We start from the raw sequence: 17,866 nt of genomic DNA, 5'->3' as shown, positions 1-17,866 counted from the left end.
CCTGAACCCCTCTGTAAACTGTGGTCCTCCGGATGTTGCTAGGCAACAACTCACCTGGCAGGACCCGGATGAATTGTTGCCGCCGCCGCACATGGGGGATCCCCGCATGGAGGATCGCGCTCCGGGTTCCGGGATCCAGGTAAGGGACCTTCGGCGCCGGTCCCTGGACAGTTCCCCCATTTTACCCGGACACCGATAGGTGGGCAAAGCGGGGAAACCAAACTTTAACCCCCCCTCCCCCGGTCTGCTATTGGTCGGTTGCTCGGCCGACCAATAGCAGGGATAGGAGGGGTGGCACCCCTGCCACCAAACTCCTATCCCTTCAGGGGGATCAAGAGTGTCTCGGACACCCCCGATCCATCTTATTTTCCGGGTCACCAGTGACCCGTATGACCCGGAATCGCACAGATTGCAGGTCTGAATTGACCTGCTATTTGTGCCCATCGCGGTCATGGGGGGGTCTCAGTACCCCCCTCGGCGATGTGCTGGGATGCCTGCTGTTAGATAACAGCAGTCATCCCGGCCCGATCACCGCTATCGGTGACGTGGCGCTCCCGGAACCCCGCGGCGTACATGTACGTCGCCGCGCGCCAAGTGACACTTCGTGGCGCCGTACATGTACGTCACTCGTTGTGAAGGGGTTAAACAAAAACCCTGACCCTCACAAATGGGGGTAGTTAAGGGTATTATCGAAATATCTCCAGCCATTTCAAAAGTTATACAGTATTTTCCATAGACTTGTATGGGACTTTAAACAAAAACCCTAACCCTGGCAAATGGGGTTGAGTAAGGGTTAAATCACCTATCCTATCTTTGTTGTTGACATATAAGTAACGTGTGTGCCAAGTTTCATGTTAATATCTTTTGCCGTTTGGACGTGATGCTGGAACATACACACATACATACACACACTCACATTGGGGGAGATTTATCAAAACCTGTCCACAGGAAAAGTTGCCCAGTTGCCCATAGCAACCAATCAGCTTGCTTCTTTCCTTTTTTTAAAAGGCCTCTGTAAAATGAAAGAAGCAATCTGATTGGTTGCCAAGGGCAACTGCACCACTCTTGCTCTGCACAAGTTTTGTTAAATCTCCCCCATTGAGTTTTATATATATATATACTAGCTGAATACCCGGCATTGCCCGGTTTTTCCTTTCTAATCCTTGTTGGGGAGGAAAATAAACAAAGGAGGAAGCTTTTGATTTCATATCCCCTCCTCATATATTTTTGTCATATCCCAACCCCATATCCCATCCTCATATCCCAACCTCCTATCCCGACCTCCTATCTCGTCATCATATCTTGACCTCCTATCTTGACCTCTTATCTCGACCTCCTATCTCGACCTCCTATCTTGACCTCCTATCCCGTCCTCCTATCTCGACCTCCTATCCCGACCTCCTATCCAGTCCCCTATCCCTTCCTCCTATCACGTTCTCATATCCCGTCCTCCTATATCGACCTCCTATCCCGACCTCTTATCCTGGTCCTCCTATCCCGTCCTCCTATCCCGACCTTCTATCCCATCCTCCTTTCCAGTCCTCATATCCCGACCTCCTATCCCAACCAGAAATATGTGTACCAGGTATTGAAATATCTCTTGAAGTTATGTGGGAACATACATTTCCCATTGACTTGTATGGGACTTTAAACATAAACCCCGCCCCTGGCAAATGGGGGTGAGTAAGGGTTAAATCACCTATCCTATGTTTGTTGTTGACATATAAGTAACATGTGTACCAAGTTTCATGTTAATATCTTTAGCCGTTTGGACGTGATGCCGGAACGTACACACATACACACATATATATAGATAGATATATATATTAAAGCATGCAGAATAGAACTGCTATGTAGAAGAAAATGGCAGAAAAATTCAAAAATTACCCTTTTCCATAGCAATAGAGACAAGTATCTATCTATCTATATATATATATATATATATATATATATATATATATATATATATATATATATATATTATATGTGTGTGTGTTTCTTTACATTTCTTCCCTCGCTTATAGAACTGTGAGACAAGGTTGGTGACATCACACATGTGACCTCACAAGGGATTAGCTATATCTTTGCCTTTCTTATAATCAGGCAACAAAGAAGACAAGACATTTCAAGGATCAGAGGGAGGATGGCCAGGAGCAGCCGAATACAACCAACAAACCAAGAAGATTGGTTCCTAGCATGCCTTCAAAATGCCTAGGACAGGATAAAGAAAACATTCAGCAAAGAGAAGTTGAAAGGGGTAATCCAGGATGAGAAAATCAGAGCTGATTTCTTCTGAAAACTGCACCACCTCTGTCCTAATGTTGTGTGTGATATCGCTGCTCAATTCTTCAAAAGGGAATGGAGAAAACTTGTAATATTACATACAACATGAGGACAGGTATGGTGCTGTTTTTGGAAACAAATAGCTCTGTTTTCTATTCCCTTTTAACAAACTCCTAGGATGCAGCAACATTCATCTGATGGACGGCACAGGTAGGACACTACATGTTTTTCTATACATTTCTCACTATTAACACCAGATTCATGTAACTAACACAATCATTTCAATGGCCTCAGTGCTGAACTTCTAGACACATGGGATATTTATCAAAACCTATGTACAGGAAGAGTATCATCTTTCATCCTTTAGAGATTTTTGGGGAGATTTATCAAAATCTGTGCAAAGGATAAGTTGACCAGTTGCCAATAGCAACCAATCAGATTAATTTTCATTGTCAGATTCAAATTAATTTTGCAGAGGCCTTGTTAAAAATAAAATAAGCAAGCTGATTGGTTGCTATGGGCAACTGGGCAACATTTCCTCTGCACAGGTTTTGATAAATTGTGAGCTCCTGGAGGGGACTTTTTTTGTGCGAACTTGGCGAGTAGTACTGGTTGCCTAGTTTTGGTCACCCCAATGTGAAATCAGTCAAATGCATTCTACACCTCCCCCCTTTGTCTTTATACTCTTTCCCTACAATATCTTTCACCCCCCTGCTATTTGGGGAAATTGGAGAAGGGAGTGCTTACACACATTGTGTTTAATTTTTTGCGCAAAGTTTTGCGCAAGCTGTTTTTTTGCGTCTTTTTTTGCGCACATTTCCTCCAGATGTGTAAGTTTTGGTGTACCTTGGAGTGACATATTTAGTACACACAAATTTATTAACTGCGTACATTTCATTTACCGACAGAAATCTTGTGGGATGACCATATTTTTAAAGCCATCTTGGACTGCACTTTGCAAGATGCTCTAAATCATGCATTTAATTTTCCATTTGGATTGCGGAGATTACTATGCTTTTGTCGCCAGTCAGATTATCTCTGTGCTACTTAAAATCTTTTTCATGTACCTTTTAAAAAAAATGAAATGATTATAGACCACTTATGATCACCCCTTCACCCGCAGTCTAACCTGATTCAACTGGAAAATACATCAGGTTATAGTGCAGGTGAAATAGTTCCGGCACAGTTCAGACTTCAAACTGTGTAAAATTCAAACTCCCCAGCTGCTCTTGATGAGTGCAGGAGATTGCACCTGTGTAGTGTAACCATGGTGACCACAGCTAAGAATATACCACTGTATGTGCAGGGAGATACAAGAAGATATCGCTGTTAGGTCTATGTATATGTGTGAGTATGTGTATGTAGCAGAGGCAGGTGTGTGAGTGTGTGTATGTAGCAGAGCTGAGTGTGTAAGTGTGTGTATGTAGCAGAGCTGAGTGTGTGACTGAGTGTATGTAGCAGAGTTGAGTGTGTGAATGTGTATATGTAGCAGAGCTGAGTGTGTATATATAGCAGAGTTGAGTGTGTGAATGTGTGTATGTAGCAGAGTTGAGTGTGTGTGTATGTAGCAGAGTTTAGTGTGTGAATGTATGTAGCAGAGTTTAGTGCGTGAGTGTGTGTATGTAGCAGAGTTGAGTGTTTGAGTGTGTGTATGTAGCAGAGTTGAGTGTGTGTAATAGAGCTGAGTTTGTAAGTGTGTGTATGTAGCAGTGTTGAGTGAGTGTATGTGGCAGAGTCGAGTGTGTGTATGTAGCAGAAATGAGTGTGTGAGTATGTGCATGTAGCAGAGCTGAGTGTGTAAGTGTGTGTATGTAGCAAAGCTGAGTATGTAAGAGTGTGAATGTAGCAGACCTGAGTGTGTGAATGTGTGTATGTAGCAGAGTTAAGTGTGAATGTGTGTAATTAGCAAAGCTGAGTATGTATATGCAGCATAGTTGAGTGTGAGTGTGTGTATGTAGCAGAGTTGAATGTGTGAGTGTGTGTATGTAGCAGAGTGGAGTGTGTGTGTATGTAGCAGAGCTGAGTGTGTATATGGAGCAGAGTTGAGTGTGAGTGTGTATGTAGAAGAGTTGAATGTGTAAATGTGTGTATGTAGCAGAGCTGAGTGTGTTTATGTAGCAAAGTTGAGTGTGTGTATGTAGCAGATTTGAGTGTGTGAATTTGTGTATGTAGCAAAGTTGAGTGTGTGAGTGTGTATGTAGCAGAACTGACTGTATAAGAGTGTGTGTAGCAGAGCTAAGTGTGTGTGTGTGTATGTAGCAGAGCTATGTGTGTAAGTGTGTGTATGTAGCAAAGTTGAGCGTGTGAGTGTGTATATGTAGCAGAGCTGAGTGTGTGTGTGCATGTAGCAGAGCTGAGTGTGTGAATGTATGTATGTAGCAGAGCTGAGTATGTGAATGTGTGTATGTAGCAGTGCTGAGTGTTTGGTTGTGTGTATGTAGCAGAGTTGAGTGTGTGAGTGTATGTAGCAGAGTGGAGTGTGTGAGTGTGTGTATGTAGCTGAGCTGAGTGTGTATATGGAGCAGAGTTGAGTGTGAGTGTGTGTATGTAGAAGAGTTGAATGTGTAAATGTGTGTATGTAGCAGAGCTGAGTGTGTTTATGTAGCAAAGTTGAGTGTGTGTATGTAGCAGATTTGAGTGTGTGAATGTGTGTATGTAGCAGAGTTGAGTGTGTAAGTGTGTGTATGTAGCAAAGTTGAGTGTGTGAGTGTGTATGTAGCAAAACTGAGTGTATAAGTGCGTGTGTAGCAGAGCTAAGTGTGTGAGTGTGTGTATGTAGCAGAGCTAAGTGTGTAAGTGTGTGTATGTAGCAAAGTTGAGTGTGTGATTGTGTGTATGTAGCAGAGCTGAGTGTGTGAGTGTGTATATGTAGCAGAGCTGAGTGTGTGTGTGCATGTAGCAGAGCTGAGTGTGTGAATGTATGTATGTAGCAGAGCTGAGTATGTGAATGTGTGCATGTAGCAGTGCTGAGTGTTTGGTTGTGTGTATGTAGCAGAGTTGAGTGTGTGAGTGTGTATATTAGGCAGAGCTGAGTGTGTGATCAGGTGTATTTAGCAGACCTGAGTGTGTGATCAGGTGTATGTAACCATGTTGAGTGTGTGTGTGGTCATGCTTACACATAATCACATTCAGCTCTGCTACATACCCATGTTGCACACTAATTTCTGCTAACAGGGTGCCTCCAGCTTTTGCAGAACTTCAACTCCCAGCATGCCAAGTATTGCAAAACTTGGAGGCATTCTGGTTGGTAAACACTGATTTAGAGTTAAGGGGACAGATTATTCAGCAAAATTACATATTTTTTAAACCCAGACATTCTGGGGGAGATTCTCAAAAACTACTGTTATTATTCACACCTTTTTTTTCTCCTGACATTTTCAAAGGTCTCTTTTGTTGCTTTGAAAATATGTGAAAATTCATTTTTGTGCCACTTTTCTTTATTTTTTTGCACCAAAATATTTTTTTGTTGCAACCATGAGAATTTTTTATGCCAAAATTGCCGAGTTTGGTGCCAAAATCGGCAATTTTTGTGCCAACTTTTACATCCAAGAAAATTCTGGTGGAAACATCTCACGAAATATTCCATGGTTACTAGTGCCCAGACAAGCAATAACTGTATAAATAAAACCTTTCTGAGCTTAAATGTGAGTGCAGGTGCAGTGACCAAGAAAAAAATATATAAAAGTATATATATATATATATATATATATATATATATATATATATAAATTTTTAATAATTACTTACATGACACCTTTCCCCCCCCCCAAAAAAAAAGAAAAAAGTCAACGAAACAATAAAACTACAACCATTTCTTTGATTTCTACACTATCAAAAAGCTGGTGTGAAAGTTTTGATGTAAACTGGACTCTCACCCCTTTGAAAATATCATATTAAGCAGACAATATACGTGGACACACCCACTTTTACAAAACTGACATGAACAGCGTAAACCGCGGCACAAAGCTCTTCGAAAATGTGGTCGATACTTTTTGCGCCAAAATTGTTTTTTTTACGCAAAATTCTTTGATAATCTTCCCCTCTGTGTACTTGATAAAGAATTATGATTTTACTATTCTGCAAAGTTTTGTTCGGCGCACACTGCTGCTCCAGCACTTCTAGCTATGAGCAGTGAGCAGTGTACCGTGTGAGGTAGAGAAGGATGCACAGTAGAGCGAGAGGGGCCTTTCTTTATTTGCACAAAATTTATCAAAGTACATGCACAACTTTAGTAAATCTTGAGCAAGAGTGTAAATTAGACAAGCAGTGTAAAGGGTAGAACTGTGTCTACAATAGACACCTAATGATATATGTCCCCCATTGTCTTGGCTCAACAGGTGTCGTGTCAACTGTGTCCCTCTATATACACCAGGTGAGTTCTACTACATAAATGGCATAAGTGACTGTTTGGATAAGCGCTGCCCATTTTATAATTCTTTTCTTATGTAATGAACAGAGTCATGCCCTTCTGGGTCTATTTACTGGGGGGTATTCATCAAGAGTGGTGTAGGTGAATGTCTTTTTATCTCATTAAATCACGTGGTTTCCCTATTTGTGTGGCCATAACTTTTTAATTTTCATCCAACCTCATTGTGTAAGGGCTTATTTTTTGCAGGACAAGCCATACTTTTTATTAGTATTATTAATGGGACACATGTTACCTTTTGATCCTTTTTATTCCAGTTTTTTAAACAAAATTAGCAAATTTTGCATTTTTATGTAGGGTTTTTTGTTACCAATGTTTACTGTGCGGGACAAATAACATCATTTTAAAGTAAAAGTCATTATGAATGTGGCAATACCTATTATGTATAGTTTTTTTTTTATTATTTAGTAATACAGGGCTTTATTAGAAAAGGGGTATTTATATAATTTTTTACACATTACACAAAACATTTTATTTTCACACTTTTCACCTGTTATACTATACTGCAGTACAAATTTACTGCAGTATGGTATAACTGTTATGACAGTTCCCTGTATGGTCCAGGCTAGCACTGGACCTTACAGGCTCCCATACTGAGAAGACAGAAAGCTATCCACTAGCTTTCTGTTGCCATGATAACCAGCCAGACATTCTTGCGGGAATGTAGACACATTTTTTCCTAGAATGGATGGAACGTACCATTACCTGCGCAGCCACCGCTTTAATCTTTGTGGGGCTAGTGGACATTTCCAGGAATGGGAGCGTACTTGTACACCCTGCGTCTCCAACTGGTTAAACCAGTGCCTCTTGAGGAATAACATACTGGAAAATTTGACTTCACTTTTTAAGCTTATGTTGTTAAATTATTTAGCAATATGTTAAATTATACAAATACCCACATAAGTATTGAGTTCAAAATATGTAATTTTCCCTTATGCTACTATCCTTTTATATTCAATAATTTTTGGGCCAAGTAGTCCGATGACTTAGCCATCTTTATCATTTTTGACTTGGCAATATTGATAATTTTTAGGTTCAGGTCATCGGTTTACACGAAAAAAGTGTAGGATGGTTTGGGAAAAAGGCTATTTTTAACTCCGTATGCATAAGCCCTCGCGTCCCGTCACTTAAGGGCGGAGGGCGTATCCATACGCCCTCGGCATTTCCGATCACTGCCGCTCGCCTGGCGCTGATCGGACCATGATGACTGCTGATATCTATCAGCAGGCATCCCGTGGCAATGCCTAGGGGGGTCCTTAGACCCCCCCCCCCCCCATATTGGCAATCGCAGCAAATCGCAAGTCAATTCAGACCCGATCTCCCGTAAAATAAGACTGACCGGAGCTGTCAGAGCCAACTCCGACCAGCCTAAAGGATAGGAGCGAGGTGGCAGTGTTGCCACCCCCTCCTATCCTCTGCCATTGGTCGGTCAGGCTGACCACCAATGGCAGGAGGGGGGCGGGGGGTTAGAGTTAATTTCCCCCGCTCTGGCCACCGATCGGAAGTCGGTACAGAGCGGGGGAACACGGGCGGAGAGGGGGGAGCATGACCCGACTTACCCGGACCTTCGGAGGCGGCATCCTGTAGCAGTGGCGCAAGCAGGAAGAGCGGCGGCCGGAAAGTGCGGCGGAGAAGGCTGCAGTGAAGATCGCGATAAGTGATCTTCACTGTGGCCTTCTATTAGCTGCAAAACTACAACTCCCAGCATGCCCACACAGCCAAAGGCTGTCTGGGCATGCTGGGAGTTGTAGTTTTGCAACATCTGGAGGGTCACAGTTGGGAGACCACTGTGTAGTGGTCTCTAAACTGTGGTCCTCCAGATGTTGCAAAACTACAACTTTCAGCATGCACTGACTGTCTGGGCATGCTGAGAGTTGTAGTTTTGCAACATCTGAAGTGGCACAGTTTGGAGACCACTATATGGTGGTCTCCAAACTGTAGCCCTCCAGATGTTGCAAAACTACAACTCCCAGCATGCCCAGACAGTCAGGGATGCTGGGCGTGTAGTTCTGCAATATCTAGCCCTTCAGATGTTGCAGAACTACAACTCCCAACATGCCTGGACAGTCTGGGCATGCTTGGAGTTGTAGTTTTGCAACATCTGGAGGGCTACAGTTTGGAGGCCACTACTTAGCGGTCTCCAAACTGTTCTTCCCCAGTTGTTGCATAACTACAACTCCTAGCATGCCCAGACTGTCCAGGCATGCTGGGAGTTGTAGTTCTGCAACATCTGAAGGGCCAGATATTGCAGAACTACATGCCCAGCATCCCTGACTGTCTGGCCACGCTGGGAATTGTAGTTTTGCAACAGCTGTAGGCACACTGGTTGGGAAACACTGAGCTAGAGTCTGTTTCCTAACTCAGTGATTCCCCACCAGTGTGCCTACAGCTGTTGTAAAACTACAACTCCCAGCATGTACGGTCTGTCAGTGCATTCTGGGAGTTGTCATTTTGCCACCGCTGAAGGTTTGGGGCCCCCCCCCATGTGAATGTACAGGGTACATTCACACAGGCGGATCTACAGTGGGTTTCCTTCAAGGAAACTTATTGTGAACCCCTGCCTGTGTGAATGTACCCTAAAAACACTACACTAACAAATAATAAAAAATAAAACGCTACATATACACCCCCTTACACGTTGCCCCCCCCCCCAATAAAAATGAAAAACGTCTCATACGGCAGTGTTTCCTAAATGGCGCCTCCAGCTGTTGCAAAACCACAACTCCCAGTGTTGCCGGACAGCCATAGACTGTCCTGACAGGCTGTGAGTCTTGCAACAGCTGGAGGCACCCTGTTTGGGAAACACTGCTGTAGGGTTTTGGTGGAGACAAGCCCCGTCCTTGTAACCGGGTCCGCCCCTATTGAAAATTCCTTATTCAGGCCTCAAATGCGCACTTCAGAGCCCTGTCGTATTTCAAGACAACAGTTTAGGGCCACATATGGGGTATCTCTGTGCTCGGGAGAAATTGTGTTACAAATTTTGGGGGGATTTTTCTCCCATTACCCTTTGTAGAAATGGTACATTTGGGGAAAAAAAATGCACTTTTTTTTTTTCATTTACACATCTGAATTTAACAAAAAAGTCTTCAAACACCTGTGGGGTGTTAAGGCTCACTGGACCCCTTGTTATGTGCCTTGAAAGGTGTAGTTTCCAAAATAGTATGCCATGTGTTTTGTTTTTTTGCTGTTCTGGCACCATAGGGGCTTCCTAAATGTGACATGCCCCCAAAAACCATTTCAGCAAAATTCACTCTCCAAAATCCCATTGTCGCTCCTTCCCTTCTGAGCCCTCTACTGCGCCCGCCGAACACTTGAAATACACATATGAGGCATTTCCATACTTGAGAGAAATTGGGTTACACATTTTGGGGGGCTTTTTCTCCTATTTCCCCTTGTAAAATTTCAAAAACTGGGTCTACAAGAACATGCGAGTGTAAAAAATGAAGATTTTGAATTTTCTCCTTCACTTTGCTGCTATTCCTGTGAAACACCTAAAGGGTTAACAAACTTACTGAATGTCATTTTGAATACTTTGAGGGGTGCAGTTTTTATAATGGGGTTATTTATGGGGTATTTCTAATATGAAGGCCCTTCAAATCCACTTCAAAACTGAACTGGCCCCTGAAAAATTGCTTCTGAACTTTTAAGCCCTCTGATGTTTTCCAAAAGTAAAAACATGTCAACTTTATGATGCAAACATAAAGTAGACATATTGTATTTGTAAATCAATATATAATTTATTTGGAATGTCTGTTTTCCTTACAAGCAGAGAGCTTCAAAGTTAGAAAAATGCTACATTTTAAATTTTTTCATCAAATTTTGGAATTTTTCACCAAGAAATGATGCAAGAATCGACAAAAAATTACCACTAACATAAAGTAAAATATGTCACAAAAAAACAATCTCAGAATCAGAATGAAAAGTAAAGGCATCCCAGAGTTATTAATGCTTAAAGTGACAGTGGTCAGAATTGCAAAAAATGCTCCCGTCCTTAGGGTTATAATGGGCTCCGTCCCCAAGGAGTTAAAGGGGTACTCCGGTGAAAAACTTTTTTCTGCTGAATACTACGGTGGAAATTCTGCTGACAACTGCTGAATACTACAGTGAAAATTCTGCTGACATCATGAGCACAGTGGTCTCTGCTGACATCTCTTTCCATTTTAGGAACTGTCCAGGGTAAAAGGAAATCCCCATAGCAAACATATGCTGTTCTGGACAGTTCATAATGGACAGAGATGTCAGCAGAGAGCACTGTGCTCGTGATGTCAGCAGACAGTTCTGTGTTTCAAAAAGAAAATAATTTTTGCTGTAGTATTCAGCAGCTAATAAGTACAGGAAGGATTAATATTTTTTTAATAGAAGTCATTTACAAATCTGTTTAACTTTCTGGCACCAGTTGATTTAAAAAAAAAAGTTTTTCACCGGAGTACCCCTTTAAAGATGGACAGGCAGGCTGACGGGGAGAAAGTAGGCCTGTATTTTGAACTTAAAAACTCAAATGGGTTTTTGTGTTCAAAATATGTAATTTTCCATTATGCTTCTACCCTTTCATAATCCATAATTTTTTGGGCCAGGTATTCTGATAATTTGATGAAATGAGAAGAGTGTAGGATGGTTTGGGAAAATCTGTGTAGAAGGACAAATGGATGAAAGGATGGCAACATATGGATACTTTTTTCACAGCAAAGGAGTGTAAAATTGGCAAAAAGTCCAATTTTGGAGATGGAGAGGAAGGCTGAAGGGGAGGAGGAGGCCTACATTTTGAACTTGAAAACCCTCATGTGTTTTTGGGTTCAAAATGTGTAATTTTACCATATGCTGCTACCCTTATATAATCCATAATTTTTGGGAAAGGTAGACCAAAAACTTTGCGGCAAGAGCACAGTATTAGTGTAGGATGATTTCGGAAAAGGCTATTTTTAGAGATGGACAGGCAGGCTGAAGGGGAGGAGGTAGGCCTGTATTTTGAACTTAAAAACTCAAATGGATTTTTGGGTTCAAAATGTGTATTTTTCCCTTATGCTGCTATCCTTTTAAAATCCATAATTTTGGGGCTAGGTACTCCGATAACTTGTTAAAGTGAGAACAGTATGAGTGTATGATGGTTTTGGAACATAGGTGTTGAAGCACAATTCGATGAAAGGATGGCCGCATATGGCAAGTTTACTGTTTGATTTTTTTCAATGCAGTGAAGTAGCTTATAATTATTAAAAAGGGTATTTTTGGAGATGGACAGGCAGGCTGTAGGGGAGGAGGTAGGCCTGTATTTTGAACTTAAAAACTGAAATGGGCTTTTGGGTTCAAAATGTATATTTTTCCCTCATGCTGCTATCCTTTTATAATCCATAATTTTGGGGCCAGGTTGTCCGATAACTTGGCAAAGTGAAAACAGTAGGAGTGTATGATGGTTTGGGAACATAGGTGTAGAAGCACAAATCGATTAAAGGATAGCAGCATATGGCAACTTAACTGTTTGTTTTCCAAAGCAAACGAAGAGTGTATAATTATTAAAAAAGGTATTTTTGGAGATGGACAGGCAGGCTGAAGGGGAGGAGGTAGGCCTGTATTTTGAACTTCAAAACTCAAATGGGTTTTTGGGTTCAAAATGTGTATTTTTCACTAATGCTGCTATCCTTTTATAATCCATAATTTTTGGGCCTGGTAGTCTAATTTCTTGGCGACATAATAACAGTATGAGTGCATGGTTTGGGAGAATAGATGCAGAAGGACAAATGGATGAAAGGATGGCCGCATCTGGCAACTTTACTGTTTGCTTTTTTTCAATGCAAAGGAGGAGCGTATAATTATTAAAAAGGGTATTTTTGGAGATGGACAGGCAGGCTGTAGGGGAGGAGGTAGAAAGAAAGAAAGAAGGGGCAGCGGCACCCATTGCCGGCGCCGCTTCCCCGTTGCCTCCCCCATCCCCGGTTGTATAATTACCTGTTGCTGGGGTCGGATCAGCGCTGCTTCAGGCCTCCGGGGTGCATCCCCTGCGTCGTTGCTATGCGCTGCATGGCGCGGCGCAATGACGAGTGACATCACTCGTCATTGCGTCTCACAATGCATAGCAATGATGTAGGGGATGCACACCGGAGGCCTGAAGCAGCACGGACCCGACCCCGGCAACAGGTAATTATACAACTAGGGATGGGGGAGGCAACGGGGCAGCGGCGACGGCAATGGGTGCCGCTGCCCCTTATCTCCCCCTAGCTATCGGTGCAGCTGCCCAATTGCCGGCACCGCTTCTCTCCCCCTGGCTATCGGCGCTGGCAATGGGACAGCGGCACCGATAGCCAGGGGGAGAGAAGGGGCAGCGGCGCCGATAGCAGGGGGAGAGAAGCGGCGGTAGCAGGGCTCTAGACCCCAGGAAAGGCAGGGGGAGAGAAGCAGGCAGCGACGGCCTCTCTCCCCCTGCCTTTCCTGGGGGCTCTGTGGGGTGAGAAGCAGTGTATCGGGGTATACACATGCACACACACGCACCCTCATTTTATGAATGATATTTGGGTAAAAAACTTTTTTTACTCAAATATCCTTGGTAAAATGAGGGTGCGTGTTATAGGCCGGTGCGTGGAACACCCCGATAAATACGGTAATGTTCCCTTATGCTGCTACCCTTTTATAATCCATAGTTTTTGGGCCAAGTAGTCTAATTACTTGGCGACATAATAACAGTATGAGTGCATGGTTTGGGAAAATAGATGCAGAAGGACAAATGGATGAAAGGATGGCCGCATCTGGCAACTTTACTGTTTGCTTTTTTTCAATGCAAAGGAGGAGCGTATAATTATTAAAAAAGGGTATTTTTGGAGATGGACAGGCAGGCTGTAGGGGAGGAGGTAGGCCTGTATTTTGAACTTAAAAACTCAAATGGGTTTTTGGGTTCAAAATGTGTATTTTTCCCTTATGCTGCTATCCTTCTATAATCCATAATTTTGGGGCCAGGTTGTCCGATAACTTGGCAAAGTGAAAACAGTATGAGTGTATGATGGTTACCCCTGCTATCGGCGCTGCTGCCCCTTCTCTCCCCCTGGCTATCAGTGCCGCTGCCCCATTGCCGGCGCCGATAGCCAGGGGGAGAGAAACGGCGCCGGCAATGGGGCAGCGGCGTCGACAGACAGGGGGAAAGAAGGGGCAGCGACACCCATTGCAGGCGCCGCTGCCCCGTTGCCTCCCCCATCCCCGGTTGTATAATTACCTGTTGCTGGGGTCGGGTCAGTGCTGCTTCAGGCCTCCGGTGTGCATCCCCTGCGTCGTTGCTATGCGCTGCATGGCGCGGCGCAATGACGAGAGACGTCACTCGTCATTGCGTCTCGCAACGCATAGCAATGATGCAGGGGACGCACACCGGAGGCCTGAAGCAGCGCGGACCCGACCCCGGCAACAGGTAATTATACAACTAGGGATGGGGGAGGCAACAGGGCAGCGGCGCCGGCAATGGGTGCCGCTGCCCCTTATCCCCCCCTGGCTATCGGTGCCGTTGCCCCATTGCCGGCGCCGCTTCTCTCCCCCTGGCTATCGGCGCTGGCAATGCCAGCGGGAGAGAAGGGGCAGCGGCGCCGATAGCAGTGGGAGAGAAGCGGCGGTAGCAGGGCTCTAGACCCCAGGAAAGGCAGGGGGAGTGAAGCAGGCAGCGACGGCCTCTCTCCCCCTGCCTTTCCTGGGGGCTCTGTGGGGTGAGAAGCAGTGTATCGAGGTATACACATGCACACACGCACCCTCATTTTATGAAGGATATTTGGGTAAAAAACTTTTTTTACCCAAATATCCTTGGTAAAATGAGGGTGCGTGTTATAGGCCGGTGCGTGGTACACCCCGATAAATACGGTAATTTTCCCTTATACTGCTACCCTTTTATAATCCATAATTTTTGGGCCAGGTAGTCTAATAACTTGGCGACTAGATAACCGTATGAGTGCATGGTTTCGGAAAATAGGTGCAGAAGGACAAATGGATGAAAGGATGGCTGCATATGGCAACTTTACTGTTTGCTTTTTTTCAATGCAGAGGAGGAGCGTAAAATTATTAAAAAGGGTATATTCTGAGATGGACAGGCAGGCTGAAGGGGAGGACGTAGGCCTGTATTTTGAATGGGTTTTTGGCTATCCTTTTAAAATCCATAATTTTGGGGCTAGGTACTCCGATAACTTGTTAAAGTTTAAACAGTATGAGTGTATGATGGTTTTGGAACATAGGTGTTGAAGCACAATTCGATGAAAGGATGGCCGCATATGGCAAGTTTACTGTTTGATTTTTTTCAATGCAGTGGAGGAGCTTATAATTATTGAAAAGGGTATTTTTGGAGATGGACAGGCAGGCTGATGGGGAGGAGGTAGGCCTGTATTTTGAACTTAAAAACTCAAATGGGTTTTTGGGTTCAAAATATGTATTTTTCCCTCATGCTGCTATCCTTTTATAATCCATCATTTTGGGGCCAAGTTGTCCGATAACTTGGCAAAGTGAAAACAGTATGAGTGTATGATGGTTTGGGAATATAGGTGTAGAAGCACAAATCGATTAAAGGATAGCAGTATATGGCAACTTAACTGTTTGTTTTCCAAAGCAAACGAAGAGTGTATAATTATTAAAAAAGGTATTTTTGGAGATGGACAGGCAGGCTGAAAGGGAGGAGGTAGGCCTGTATTTTGAACTTAAAAACTCATATGGGTTTTTGGGTTCAAAATGTGTATTTTTCCCTTATGTTGCTATCCTTTTATAATCCATAATTTTGGGGCCAGGTTGTCCGATAACTTGGCAAAGTGAAAACAGTATGAGTGTATGATGGTTTGGGAACATAGGTGTAGAAGCACAAATCGATGAAAGGATAGCAGCATATGGCAACTTAACTGTTTGTTTTTCCAAAGCAAATGAAGAGTGCATAATTATTAAAAAAGGGTATTTTTGGAGATGGACAGGCAGGCTGATGGGGAGGAGGTAGGCCTGTATTTTGAACTTAAAAACTCAAGTGGGTTTTTGGGTTCAAAATGTGTATTTTTCCCTTATGCTGCTATCCTTTTATAATCCATGATTTTGATGCCAGGTTGTCCGATAACTTGGCAAAGTGAAAACAGTATGAGTGTATGATGGTTACCTCTGCTATCGGCGCTGCTGCCCCTTCTCTCCCCCTGGCTATCAGTGCCGCTGCCCCATTGCCGGCGCCGATAGCCAGGGGGAGAGAAACGGCGCCGGCAATGGGGCAGCGGCGTCGACAGACAGGGGGAAAGAAGGGGCAGCGGCACCCATTGCCGGTGCCGCTGCCCCGTTGCCCTGTTGCCTCCCCCATCCCCGGTTGTATAATTACCTGTTGCTGGGGTCGGGTCAGTGCTGCTTCAGGCCTCCGGTGTGCATCCCCTGCGTCATTGCTATGTGCTGCATGGCGCGGCGCAATGACGAGTGACGTCACTCGTCATTGCGTCTCGCAACGCATAGCAATGATGCAGGGGACGCACACCGAAGACCTGAAGCAGCGAGGACCCGACCCCGGCAACAGGTAATTATACAACTAGGGATGGGGGATGCAACGGGGCAGCGGCGCCGGCAATGGGTCCGCTGCCCCTTATCTCCCCCTGGCTATCGGTGCCGCTGCCACATTGCCGGTGCCGCTTCTCTACCCCTGGCTATCGACTCTGGCAATGGGACAGCGGCACCGATAGCCAGCGGGAGAGAAGGGGCAGCGGCGCCGAGAGCAGGGGGAGAGAAGCGGCGGTAGCAGGGCTCTAGACCCCAGGAAAGGCAGGGGGAGAGAAGCAGGCAGCGACGGCCTCTCTCCCCCTGCCTTTCCTGGGGGCTCTGTGGGGTGAGAAACAGTGTATCGGGGTATACACATGCACACACACACACCCTCATTTTATGAAGAATATTTGGGTGAAAAACTTTTTTTACCCAAATATCCTTGGTAAAATGAGGGTGCGTGTTATAGGCCGGTGCTTGGTACACCCCGATAAATACGGTAATTTTCCCTTATGCTGCTACCCTTTTATAATCCATAATTTTTGGGCCAGGTAGTCTAATAACTTGGCGACATGATAACAGTATGAGTGCATGGTTTCGGAAAATAGGTGCAGAAGGACAAATGGATGAAAGGATGGCTGCATATGGCAACTTTACTCTTTGCTTTTTTTCAATGCAAAGGAGTAGCGTAAAATTATTAAAAAGGGTATATTTGGAGATGGACAGGCAGGCTGAAGGGGAGGACGTAGGCCTGTATTTTGAATGGGTTTTTGGGTTCAAAATGTGTATTTTTCCCTTATGCTGATATCCTTTTAAAATCCATAATTTTGGGGCTAGGTACTCCGATAACTTGTTAAAGCGAGAACAGTATGAGTGTATGATGGTTTTGGAACATAGGTGTTGAAGCACAATTCGATGAAAGGATAGCAGCATATGGCAACTTAACTGTTTGTTTTTCCAAAGCAAATGAAGAGTGCATAATTATTAAAAAAGGGTATTTTTGGAGATGGACAGGCAGGCTGATGGGGAGGAGGTAGGCCTGTATTTTGAACTTAAAAACTCAAATGGGTTTTTGGGTTCAAAATGTGTATTTTTACCTTATGCTGCTATCCTTTTATAATCCATAATTTTGGGGCCAGGTTGTCCGATAACTTGGCAAAGTGAAAACAGTATGAGTGTATGATGGTTTGGGAACATAGGTGTAGAAGCACAAATCGATGAAAGGATAGCAGCATATGGCAACTTAACTGTTTGTTTTTCCAAAGATAATGAAGAGTGCATAATTATTAAAAAAGGGTATTTTTGGAGATGGACAGGCAGGCTGATGGGGAGGAGGTAGGCCTGTATTTTGAACTTAAAAACTCAAATGGGTTTTTGGGTTCAAAATGTGTATTTTTCCCTTATGCTGCTATCCTTTTATAATCCATAATTTTGGGGCCAGGTTGTCCGATAACTTGACAAAGTGAAAACAGTATGAGTGTATGATGGTTACCCCTGCTATCGGCGCTGCTGCCCCTTCTCTCCCCCTGGCTATCAGTGCCGCTGCCCCATTGCCGGCGCCGATAGCCAGGGGGAGAGAAACGGCGCTGGCAATGGGGCAGCGGCGTCGACAGACAGGGGCAAAGAAGGGGCAGCGGCACCCATTGCCGGCGCCGCTGCCCCGTTGCCTCCCCCATCCCCAGTTGTACAATTACCTGATGCTGGGGTCAG

General features: G+C 44.2%; 1 protein-coding gene across 3 annotated transcripts in view; it reads left to right on the top strand.

Annotated features, from left to right (window-relative positions):
* LOC130295874 (uncharacterized) overlaps positions 1–17,866 on the top strand; it is a 464,016-nt gene that overhangs the window by 269,762 nt on the left and 176,388 nt on the right. Inside the window, exons 3-4 of one of the 3 annotated variants that reach the window (XM_056547149.1) lie at positions 2,104–2,493; positions 6,621–6,655. The exons of 1 other annotated variant lie outside the window; for it this stretch is intronic. In XM_056547149.1, the coding sequence (XP_056403124.1) occupies positions 2,462–2,493; positions 6,621–6,655 (67 nt within the window). In that variant the 5' untranslated portion in view covers positions 2,104–2,461. The remainder of the gene's footprint in view (positions 1–2,103; positions 2,494–6,620; positions 6,656–17,866) is intronic. One more of the 3 variants, XM_056547151.1, reaches the window with a different exon arrangement.

The sequence above is a fragment of the Hyla sarda genome, chromosome 11 (assembly GCF_029499605.1).
Source record: "Hyla sarda isolate aHylSar1 chromosome 11, aHylSar1.hap1, whole genome shotgun sequence".
Classification (NCBI taxonomy): domain Eukaryota; kingdom Metazoa; phylum Chordata; class Amphibia; order Anura; family Hylidae; genus Hyla; species Hyla sarda.
This window is presented reverse-complemented; position numbering and strand designations above follow the sequence as displayed.